Raw genomic sequence first — 11,945 nt, 5'->3', positions numbered from 1 at the left:
ATGATACAAATAGCTAATAAATAAGAATACTAATAAAAAAAACTAAAATTCACTAAAATAGAATTTAAAAAGCACAGTCTTTTAAGTGCAGTTCACATTCTCAAATTAAGCAGTCTGATAGCTGTAGGGGAAAAGCTGTTTAACAGCCTAGAAGTCCTTGATCTGATACTTCTGTATCTTTTACCAGAGTGTGAACATATAATGACAGAAATTAGTAGATTCCTTTATAATGCCATTTGCTCTGCACATGCAGCATTCAGTGTAAATGTCCTGCAAACACGGCAACGAGACACCAATAGTTTTTTCAGCAGTCCTTACTATCCTGTTCAGTTTATGTCTCTCCTCTGCTGTGCTATAACCAAACCAGGAAGCGATACAGTTAAGTGAGCATGCTTTCAATAGTGCCTCTGTAGAACATAATCATGGCTGGGATAGGAAGATCAACCTTCTTCAGTCTGCGGAGAGAGTGAAGTCGCTGTTGGGCCCTCTTGATGACAGCTTTGGTGTTGTCACTGGAGGTCAACTCATCCGTCAGATGGACCCCCAGGAACTTGACACTGTGTACCCTCTCTACCTCATGGCCATTGATGGTCAGTGGGAGATGATGCCGATGACCAGTCTTCCTGAAATCGACAACATCTCCTTGGTCTTATTGGTGTTAAGGGTAAGCTTGTGTATTTTACACCACTCTGTCAACTGCGTCACCTCCCGTCTATATGCAGACTCATCGTTGTTAGTGATGAGGCCAACAACTGTGGTGTCGTCCGCAAACTTTATGATATGATTAGTACTGAAACTCACAGAACAGTCATGCATTAGCAACGTAAACTGTAAAGGGCTCAGTACACACCCTTGTGGTGATCCTGTGCTCACTGTAGTCATCTTAGATGTTGTGCTGCCCAATCGGACTGTCTGCCGTCTCAGTCAAAAAGTCCAGAATCCATCTGCATATGCCAGGATCCACACCCAGCAACAACAACTTTTCAATAAGCTGTTGTGGCAAGATTGTATTAAACGCAGAGCTGAAATCAATTAACAAGATTCTGGCATAAGTATTCCTATTTTCCAGATGTGTCAGAGTGAGGTGGAGCAGAGTGGATAGGGCATCCTCCGTAGACCGGTTCGCTTTATATGCAAATTGTAATGGGTCCAAACTAGTTGGGATGCATGACTTCATATGATTCATGACAAGCTGCTCAAAACATTTATAGCTATCAGGGTCAGCTATAAGAGGCTTCTTTCAAAAGCATAAAAATATCTTAATTATTCCCAACCTTTGACAGTAGTCTATTCTATAAACATTAAGTCACTGTATAGAAGGTTCGCTTTATATGCAAATTGTAATGTGTCCAAACTAGTTGGGAGGCATGACTTCATATGATTCATGACAAGCTGCTCAAAACATTTCATAGCTATCGGGGTCAGTATAAGAGGCTTCTTTCAAAAGCATAAAAATATCTTAATTATTCCCAACCTTTGACAGTAGTCTATTCTATAAACATTAAGTCACTGTATAGAAAATACCTTTGATTTTTGATTTTCAAAGAAAAATTCAAAATATTTGTTGTTGTTCCACTGACAAAACAACAGTTTAAAATGACAAGATGGATTGGAAATAATTGCAAAACATTCATGTTTGGAAAAAAGTCATAAAATGGTTTTAAGTCAGTTATTTCTATCTTTTGCTGTAGTGTGTTGTGGGGACATAAGGTAGGGAATACCAGGCGCACACATCCTTCCCGCATTCCCATCAAGGGTGCAAAACTGTCTAGGAATTTTAATGGCTATTTTTCCTGCTGCTCCAGCCACACTCTGGTGATGCTTGGACTTACTTGTGAGTCTTTGCAACCTCTAGTGTTCAGTTATTAACATAAAGTGAGAAATGGATCATTAACCTTTTAAAGAAATGAAAGTGGATTGCTTCTATAAACGCATATGCTCAATTAATTCCAGTTCATTTGAAAGCGCTGATGATGGTTGTGGGCTATATTAAATTTTTGGGTCATGCATCTAGAGGTTTTCTAATCCCTGTCTGCGCTGTTGACCCATTGAAGAGGTTTTAGAAGATTACCGATTCAAAGAGAGAACATGTTCAGACAAGCATACTTAGTGAACCCTGCACAGTAAACACTGTAAAACGAACTGCTGTACTCTTAAAAATAGCATGTGATACAGTGTGTATTATGAAATGCTAAACATTTTAATTCAATATGATAGTACTCAGTACTATACTGTATTTATGATAGTACTCAGTGTGGTATGCTCTGTTGTCAGCATATTTTTGTAGCAGATCATAAGGATGCATATTCTGAACACAGCAATTGTTCCTAAAAATTACAAAAATAAATAAATAAACTCTACAAAAATATCTGCAGGACACCGGCCCTCCAGGACCGAGCTTGGGCACCCCTGCCTTACACGGTTCGGGTTATTGGCATTGATTTAAAATCACATATTTTGGAGTGTTCCTGTCATCTGACTATCTGCTATTGAGAATGCCAACAGACACCGTTCTCCGGGTATACAGACATACTTAAGCACACTAACTTCTGTTCATCTTCAATAAACCGCTTTGTTTGGATGTATTAGAAACGCAAACGAAAATGGAATTTAAGCAGGTTACTGCGACTTTAAATGGCGCGCGCGCTCGCCGTACAGGAAGTGGCGTCGGAGGAAGACGCCTGCATACGCGGAAGTGTCGTTCTCCGTGTGTTTCTTGCGATGTGTTGTGTGTGATTGGGAATGTATTAATTTGGCTTTGATGTCGGTGCTCTACATGGATAAATTAAGTCGTATTTATGAGCGTTATCAGGAGTATGTGAGGTCGAACCCGGCAGCCGCGTCTCATCTGGAGAGCGCAGGTCGCGCGCTGAGCTACCTGATTGCAGGTGAGAGACTCCGCACGTCAAAGTGAAAGTAAACATAATCGCTCACGTCTTATACAACAGTGTCGTGTAAGAGTAAAGCTAGATGTATGTTTATTCAGTATGCAAATTTCTGTATTATGTTGTTATCTTTTGTATCTGGTTACTTGTTTTCTTCCAACAACATCAATATCAAATGTATGCGGGAGGTGGATTTTGCATGCATTCTTTTTGCTGTTTACATAAATACATTTCTACAAGTACAAATATTTCATGTAGCATAATTAACATGGCATTATAAAAACGCAGAAAATGTTGTTTCAGTAGTTTTAGAGTTTTAGATTTAGCATGCCACATGGCTGTCACTAGGCGCGTTTCCATTACCCTTCAAATTGCGCAAATGCCATGACTTATCGCGAGAGGCAAAAGGTTACGTTTAAGTCTCAATACATTGGTTAATGGGAACGCCGTCATTTCGCAATACTTTTTTATCGACATTTATAAAATATCGCCAACGTTTTGCGCAAATCTGTAATGGAAACGCGCCTACTGTTTGACTTGTCATGCCGACCCGTTTATTGTGCAATGAGTTCTTTATTAGTTTGGACACACGTACTCATTTTTATAGCTACTATGTTCACATTTTAGAAAAAAAGTCATCAAAACTTCGAAATAACTTAAAATGAAGTATTGAAACTTTACACTCACTAGTCATTGCATTGAATCGTCACATATTTGAATCGATTTTCAACCGGCTCGCGGTTAATCGTTACATCCCTACTTTTTTAAAAATTTATCACTATTTTTTATTTATTTATTATTTATATTATTCTCTTTTTTTTTTTATCTGTGCACTGACTAAAAAAGCTAATCTATTTAAATCTTCTTATATTTAAGCTCTTCAAAGTAACCACCCTTTAGTTTATAGCTCTAGATGCATAGGTTTTGGGTGAAATTTTACTCTCTTGCACTAACTAAATAGGAACTTTGAAGCTTTCATCATTTTGATATTATATAAAGTTATGACTTCTCTCATTACAGGTCGCTTCTCAGACTCTCATGAAATCTCAGAGTTGGGTAGGATTCACTGCTTTATATCATCTTCTTTTGTATTAATGTTGATCTAAGAGCATGTCTCTCTATGAATTCTGCTGTGAATTATGTGTTTCTCACTTTGATTTGCAGTCTACTCGGCATCTAACCTTCTAGTGCTGCTGAACGATGGTATCTTGAGGAAGAATCTCTCTCGGACATTGCCTATGGTAATGCATGTCCCTTAAAGGGGTTGTATAAATTATAAAAAAAATTTCATCTTATACTATTAGTAAATGCTTTTTTGTTTCATTTTTCACCTCCTCACTGGCATTTTTATGCTCTTGTGCCTTTAGGAAGCACTATCTTCACTCACACAAAAAATAAAACAATACAACTAGTATTGCATCATGCAAACAATTAGGCAGACTAAAATGATCAGGGACTTAGTTAAAAGTAAACTTCAACCACTCTTTGACATCAGAAAACTTCCTTTTAGCATAGTTTAAAATGCTCTTTAAACTAGAGAGTTCTGACAGTTACATTATGTTTTCATGCTACGTCAAGCTCTTTTATCTATTAAAAGATCCAGGAAACTTTGATTTTTCCATGAAATTACCTATTCTTTCTCTTTTTATTCCCTACTTTATCATCACACTTGCATAAGGACTGATGCATGTGCAGTTGGCATGGCAACCACCATAAAATTATCTATGAATGAGAGTTTTCGATTTGTGAAACAATAGAAACAGCACAGTCTGTTTCTGCTTCAAGAGAGAAGATTCAAAGTTGTGCCAAGCTTAATGTGTTCAAAGTCACAGCCTGCTGCTTTCGTTGACTGCGCATTGTCAAAAAAATTTATTTTGTCCCAACTCTGTCACTGTTCTGCTGCAATAGACTTGTTGTTATCCACCTTTTTGTCCCGCTGATGGCAGCCTGGTATTGCTCAAAACGGCTTTGAAATGGGCAGTATGTGAAAAATACGTCTGACCCCTGCAAACAAACACACTCAATTTTTGGGAGCAAGCACAGTTTACAAAGCTCCTTCATTGTTTTTTCCCTTTATGTTTGTGCTTGAGAGACAAATTTATCTTTACTTTCAAAACGGCTTAGCCATGGTGACAGGAAGAATTTACAGTTTGCATTTACAGCTTTGGGCATTTGAGCCATGACCTTAATGGACCTCCTCAGAAGCTGTTTGACTTTATATTGAGTGATAGTTCAACTAGTCTCCAGCCAGACTAAACGGCATAATGTCTAGTCCTCATTGAAGCTTATTCTAGCCAAGAACTGCCATTTAGACTAAAATAGACCATCTGATTGACATATAAACGGCCCAGTCACAGTCTATATTAGGGATGTCCCGATCAGGTTTTTTGTGTCCCCGATCCAATCTGTGTCATTGAAAATTGAGTATCTGCCGATACCAATCCGATACTTGTATTTTCCTAGTGCTTGGTGCACACATTAAATACAGACTGTGTGGTCACAATTATGAATATGGGACTACTGATATAAACTTCTTGTATTTTATATGTACAATAAGCAGAATAATTGCAACTTAAAGGGAAAAAAAGTGGAGATAAGGTTAGAAAGCATGAAGCTCACGGTGTCAAAATGCCAGTCTGTCAGTCAAGTCCAAAGCAAGACGCAACCCACAGCAATGCTTTATGACAACGACGTCTCAGATAGTCTGATGGCAGATAAAAGTAAACCGTAAATAAATTACTTTTGAGTGATTCTTTTGATGTGCATCAAATACGTTAAACACAGAAGCTGGAAAGTGTGTGTGACCCGCTAGAACAGACTTCATCGGTTCTCGTATGTCACGCAAGCACATTTGAAATCTTCTATTCCTTTTAATGGTGGTTGGCAAACTCACTTGAAGGTCCATACCGCCACCTATTGCACGACACCGGCATGACAGCTGACGCAATATAAGGATCGGGCTTAGGAGAGCCGATACTGATTTTTTTACCGAGTTAAAAAAATGCTTAATCAGCCCCTTACATATATATATCTATTTACTATATTTATTTTGTGAAGTTTTTATTGATAATTTTTAACTCTGCATCATTAAATTAGGTTATGAATTTCTGAAATTCACTCTGAGACTGAGATTACAATACAGCTAACCTCTTTCATTTTGATTTAAACATTAAGAAAAATATTGAACATTTCAGACATTGAACAAAGGTCCATACCGCCACCTATTGCACGACACCGGCATGACAGCTGACGCAATATAAGGATCGGGCTTAGGAGAGCCGATACCGATTTTTTTACCGAGTTAAAAAAATGCTTAATCAGCCCCTATATATATATATATTTCTATTTACTATATTTATTTTGTGAAGTTTTTATTGATAATTTTTAACTCTGCATCATTAAATTAGGTTATGAATTTCTGAAATTCACTCTGAGACTGAGATTACAATACAGCTAACCTCTTTCATTTTGATTTAAACATTAAGAAAAATATTGAACATTTCAGAAAAATATTGAACATTTCAGACATTGAACAAATTGAATGCGTTTTGACCTGATCGTGTGTGTGTGTGTGTGTGTGTAGACTCTCTCTCAACAGAGACTGTTAACTTGGTTGTCTGTACTGGAGTATGTGGAGGTTCTTACATATATATATCTATTTACTATATTTATTTTGTGAAGTTTTTATTGATAATTTTTAACTCTGCATCATTAAATTAGGTTATGAATTTCTGAAATTCACTCTGAGACTGAGATTACAATACAGCTAACCTCTTTCATTTTGATTTAAACATTAAGAAAAATATTGAACATTTCAGACATTGAACAAATTGAATGCGTTTTGACCTGATCGTGTGTGTGTGTGTGTGTGTGTATGTAGACTCTCTCTCAACAGAGACTGTTAACTTGGTTGTCTGTACTGGAGTATGTGGAGGTATTCACTGAGATGGGGGCTGCCAAGCTGTGGGGCGAAGCTGGACGCTGGCTAGTTATTGTTCTTATTCAGATTGCCAAGTAAGGACCCTGTTTGAGTATACTTAAAGGGTAGTTGACCAGGAGAATATTATCATCATTTACACATCCTGACCTCCCATTTTTCCATTCTCTCTTGTGTTTTTAGAGCAATCCTGCGTTGTCTCTTGCTTTTCTGGTACAAATCGGGCATCCAGACGTCACCACCTATAATTCCTCTGGACAGGGATTCTCAGCTCTGTAGTCAAGGTGAGATGTCATAGAGAAGTGTCACAAGTGTATTAATATTTGAAAAGAGGTTTGCAAAAATAACAAGAAAACAAACAATGGAATGTTGACTTAACTAAGCCTTTTCTGAAAGTTTAACCCTCTAGTGTTCTGGTCATTTTAGTCCGAAAAATGTTACATTTTGAATTTTTGAAATGTTTTACTTAATCGTAATGGTAAAAAACTTGCTGACTTGCTATATGAACACAAAAAAAAATTGTGGACATGATTATATAAGGATAAATGGTCTTAAAAAATTATCATATTTGTGATCTTTGCAGTCAAAAATGATTGCCATAGGAAATGAATGGGATATATGAAGAATACAAAAATACAGAGCAGTTTTTGGGGGTACAATCAACAAATCAGCCGCAATTAAATAGTCTTTGATCATGTCTAAAATGGATTTTAAATAAAATAATATGAAATGTGTTTTTTATTTTATTTTATTTATGTACATATAAATGGTGCATATACATATTAAGTTATTAAATAAAATTAATCCATGCGTTTGTTTGGTGAAAAACTGTGTGGAGAACATGCCTTCATTATTTGTAACAAGATTTTTTTTATTGATAAAATCACACATCACCTTTAGTGATCTTGGCTGCTGCATGTTCCTGTAGCTCAAACAGTAGAGTCGGAAGCTAGCAATGCCAAGGTCATGGGTTTGTTTCCCAAAGTACGCAAGAAGTGATCAAATGTATACCTTCAATGCAATGTAAGTCTCTTTGAATAGTCTGCCAAATGCATAAAGGTAATTATACTAACACAAAGGTTTCAAACTCAGAAGTCAACGTTAATTTATTGCTTTTTTTCCACTGCATGGCAGGAAATGAAACAAACTAAAGTGTCTCTGGAAACCACCATGCAGGTCATTTAGCACAGTCACAACAACAATTAACGCACAGCAATAAGTACAAAAACACTCCCACTGATGACAATAAATAAACACTGTGTGAGACAATAAGTACAGTATATGGCCTGTGCAGATAAGCTGTGATTGTGTAGTTCAGTTGAGCCAGAGCCCGTGGAGTTTCTGCGATGTGCCATTGAGCGTAACACCGGGAGACTCAAAAGGAACTTTCTGTTCCTGCAGTCAATGTGCTGTGCGTTTTTTATGTCGAAAAGTGGTTTCCTGTGCACTGCTCATACAAAGATCTCCCTTCACAGAGAACAATGCAGAAGAAGATGATGAGGACACTTCTTTTGTGGGCCAGCGTTCAGGAAGAGTGGTGAGACCACTGGGAAGCGGTAAGACTTGACAATACAAACCCAGTGTATCAAAAAGTTTTGCGATGGAAAGTTATATTGTGTCCTTTTTTTTTTTTCCTAGCACCATCGTTACAGTCTCGTCTTTGGGGTCTCCCTCGGAAAAACACAAAAAATAGGAATCGAGAAGAGGAGCTTCACTCAAGCCCCACACCTCTGGGTCTGCAGGAAACCATCGCAGAGTCCCTGTACATCGCAAGGCCGCTTGTTCATTGTATCCTTTCTGCTAATTTTCTTTTTTATGACAATTTTCACAACAATATTAGTGTATAATATTATCCTAGGATAGCCAAAATAGTTCATTTATTCCCAAGGGTGTAGGAACAATCTGAAAACTCAGATAAGTGGGAGTCACTCTGGCACTCTGAGCGAGTTGAAAATCCATAAGAATATGTGACGATTCAAGTCGGTTGAGATGTTAAATGAATCGTGATACATTTGTGGGTGGGGGTTTATATGAATGGATCTCTGAGGAGAACTGCCTGTCTTCAGAATAGTTTAGATGGTATTCTTTTCATTTTGCCTCTGTATAAAGCATATTAATGTAATATTTATAAGCCCAGCGGTAACCAAGGAAACGCTGTATTGCTGCTGTTCCATAAGCGCCACCTGCTGTCAGAGTGAATTTTGCGTTTTCATTCAGCCCGTCTGCTGTTTTTGTTTCGTTCAGATATGTAGCATAATTTCACAAAGCTAAACTCAGAGCATTCTGTTTTTCCTACAAATTTGAAATTATACAGTCTAATTTAAATTAAAGAAAAACTGCTCATGCTGCATGTATGCAGCATCTTTGTTTGGATTGTGACTAAAATGCAGTGGTTGCCTCTAATTTTAAATATAGAAGAGCACAGGCAAAGCCTTAGTTTGAGATTTCAGAGAGATTACTTTCATTTGTATTTATTATTTGTTTTAAAATATAGTTTTGTTATTTGACATATTTCAAGTTTGCAAAGAAATGTGCAGCATTTTGTCTGAGAAATAATAAAAGGACACCTTTTCATTTATAATTTGTCTTAAAAGTCATTTTGTTCAAGAAATCGTGAGAAAATCGTATTGTGAAATCAGTATCATGAATCGTATCGCATTGTGAGTTGAGTGAATCGTTCAATTCAATTCAATTCAAGTTTATTTGTACAGCGCTTTTCACGATACAAATCATTGCAAAGCAACTTTACAGAAAATTAAGTTTCTGCAATATTTAGTGGTAGCTCATCAGTGGTGACTGTCAGTCAATGTACATATGGCAGAAATGTCATTTCATAAATCGTTACATCCCTAATAAGTTTACTACTTACTTGCATGTTCGGTCCACTGCTGATGCTTGGTTTTGAAGTGTCATCTTATGTGACCGACTGCACATCTTGTTCTTCACAACATGGTAAAACAAACTCTTAAAATAAAATGAAATACAATGATTATTTAAAAAAAAAAAATAACAATAATGTTCTAGTGCAGTGATTCTCAACCGTTTTGTCTCCTATTGTCCAAAACAATGTTTGAAGGGCGACGCTTTTAGTTTTATGTAAATAAATTTCAGGATTCCAGAAGTTTTAAGAGTTAAATGTTTTTCAAGGTTCCCACTCTTTTTAACCAGTGAATTTATGTAGAAAAAAGATTGATCTGGAAAATGATTTTTTTTTTTTTTTGCAATGGTGATTAAGTTATTTGAACATTTTGTCATCCATCACCCTTAACATTTGTAAGTGGCCAGTCTTGGGATTTGCGGAAAACGTTCCTGGAAACCTTGGATCATCTCTGGTCTCTTAGAGATAACCAGGTACAGAGTGCTTTGCATCTCTCTTTCTCTCTCTCAGTCCTCAGTCTGTCTCTGAAGATTTAAAGAAGTTATCTTATGCTGTTTTCTGTACAGTTTCGGTTTGTTGAGTGACTTCAAGACGCTGAACCGCAGAGAGAGGGCTGAGATGAGGAGACGGGCTTTCCTTCTCCTCTACTACCTGCTCCGCTCCCCCTTCTATGACCGATACTCTGAGTCAGTGTCTCCTTCATTGCATCTGTTGCATTAGTGTAGTCTTCTCATGTGATGCACTTCTGGTATTGTTTTGTTCAAATCCTTAAGTTTAAAATAATTCACTCAAAACTAAAAATTTACTCACTCTTGGGCCATCTAAGATGTAGATGAGTTTTTCTTAATCAGAAGAGATTTGGAAAATCACTTGCTCACCAATGGATCCTCTGCAGTGAATGGGTGCCGTCAGAATGAGAGTACAAACAGCTGATAAATCATCACACTAATCCACATGAGTCCATCGATTAATGACTTGTGAACTAAAAAGCTGCATGTCAGTAAGATCTTTAAACCATTGTTTCTGGGCAAAATGTGAGTCATAATATTTGCTCTCTCCAGTGAAAAAGTTATCTAGTCTGAATCAGGAGAGAAATACACACAGATCAAGCAGTGTTTACAAGTCAAAACAGTCCAGAACGGTTCTAAACAAATATGTTGTTGGATTTTGATGTGAGAGGACAACATGGAATGGACCTTTTCATTGGAGAAAGCGCTATTATGGATTACAGACTGGTATTTTTTGGCAGAAGCGACTGTTTAAAGTTAAAATGCTTTATTCTGTTTTTTTATTACAAACACACAGCTTTTCTCTTCACAAGGCGTTAATTGGTGGACTGGAGTGGTGTGGATTATTTGTGGATTATTGTAATGTTTTTATCAGCTGTTTGGACTCTCATTCTGACGGCACCCATTCACTGCAGAGCATCCATTGGTGAGCAAGTGATGCAATGCTAAATTTCTCTAAATCTGTTCCAACACAGAAACAATCTCAACTTGTCAGAGTTCAAATTTACAATAAAATTAGTCAAATAAAATCCAATATAGGCATAGCAACCAATCAGAACACCTTACCAACTCCTGGCATCGCACAGCTACACTATATTTTCTCCAGAAAATATACAAATTGAGTTTTACAAAATATCTATTTAGATTTAACAATGCACACTTTTACTGCATAATGGTGCTTTTTGTTCCCATATCTAATGTCTCTTTTATATTCGCAGGACAAAGATCCTCTTCCTTCTTCACTTCTTGGCAGATTATGTTCCCGGAGTCGGTTTGGTTGCGCGTAAGTGCCGTATACATCTCACACAACGGATGTTCAATGCTGTCACACTAAAAGCTTTAAAAAAGCTCTGAGATACGTCCTGACTGGATTTTTCCTGTACTCTCAGGTCCGCTGATGGAGTACTTGCCCATTTGGCAGAAGATCTACTTTTATAACTGGGGCTGACGTCAAAGTGAATCTTCCACAGATCAGCGCCGCCAAAATGTTAGTAGAATGAGAGGAAGCCATTTAGAGGATGCGACACACAAGGACTCAAATCACACCTGTGCCAGAACATTACCACATTTATTGAGGAGTTTTGCAGTCAGGGAGTTAAAGGTACACTGCTGGCGTATGAGAATATATATCTGGATAATGATTTTCCGAATGCTGTTTTGTTTATCTTTTAGCTTTCACAATTTTATGCATCTGAGCCTTTTTCTTACACTTTTTTTTTTTTTTTTTGCACTTATAA

At 37.1% G+C, this 11,945-nt stretch overlaps 1 protein-coding gene across 2 annotated transcripts; it reads left to right on the top strand.

The window, feature by feature from the left end:
- Positions 1-2,657: 2,657 nt before the first annotated feature.
- pex16 (peroxisomal biogenesis factor 16) lies at positions 2,658-11,923 on the top strand. 2 transcript variants are annotated; one of them, XM_016569094.1, is made up of 12 exons: positions 2,658-2,888; positions 3,906-3,941; positions 4,050-4,126; positions 6,469-6,522; positions 6,820-6,899; positions 7,006-7,106; positions 8,298-8,378; positions 8,461-8,610; positions 10,101-10,173; positions 10,267-10,386; positions 11,427-11,491; positions 11,598-11,923. In XM_016569094.1, the coding sequence occupies exons 1-12, from the start codon at positions 2,762-2,764 to the stop codon at positions 11,654-11,656; spliced, it is 1,023 nt and encodes a 340-aa protein (XP_016424580.1). In that variant the 5' UTR covers positions 2,658-2,761; the 3' UTR covers positions 11,657-11,923. The 2 variants fall into 2 exon arrangements, with proteins under 2 accessions (XP_016424580.1, XP_016424581.1); XM_016569095.1 differs by lacking the exon at positions 6,469-6,522 and having other exon boundaries at positions 6,766-6,899.
- Positions 11,924-11,945: the final 22 nt, after the last annotated feature.

The sequence above is a fragment of the Sinocyclocheilus rhinocerous genome, unplaced genomic scaffold (genome assembly GCF_001515625.1).
Source record: "Sinocyclocheilus rhinocerous isolate Xijiao unplaced genomic scaffold, SAMN03320098_v1.1 scaffold2276, whole genome shotgun sequence".
NCBI classification, from domain to species: Eukaryota; Metazoa; Chordata; class Actinopteri; order Cypriniformes; family Cyprinidae; genus Sinocyclocheilus; species Sinocyclocheilus rhinocerous.
The sequence above is the reverse complement of the archived record's forward strand: the minus strand, read 5'-3'. Positions and strand labels throughout refer to the sequence as shown.

Coding starts and splice junctions, on each gene's coding strand:
- pex16 (XM_016569095.1), top strand. CDS start 2,762: ATGTCGGTGCTCTACATGGATAAATTAAGTCGTATTTATGAGCGTTAT. Junction 3,942..4,049: donor TCATGAAATCTCAGAGTTGG/GTAGGATTCACT, acceptor TTTGATTTGCAG/TCTACTCGGCATCTAACCTT. Junction 7,107..8,297: donor TTCTCAGCTCTGTAGTCAAG/GTGAGATGTCAT, acceptor CTCCCTTCACAG/AGAACAATGCAGAAGAAGAT.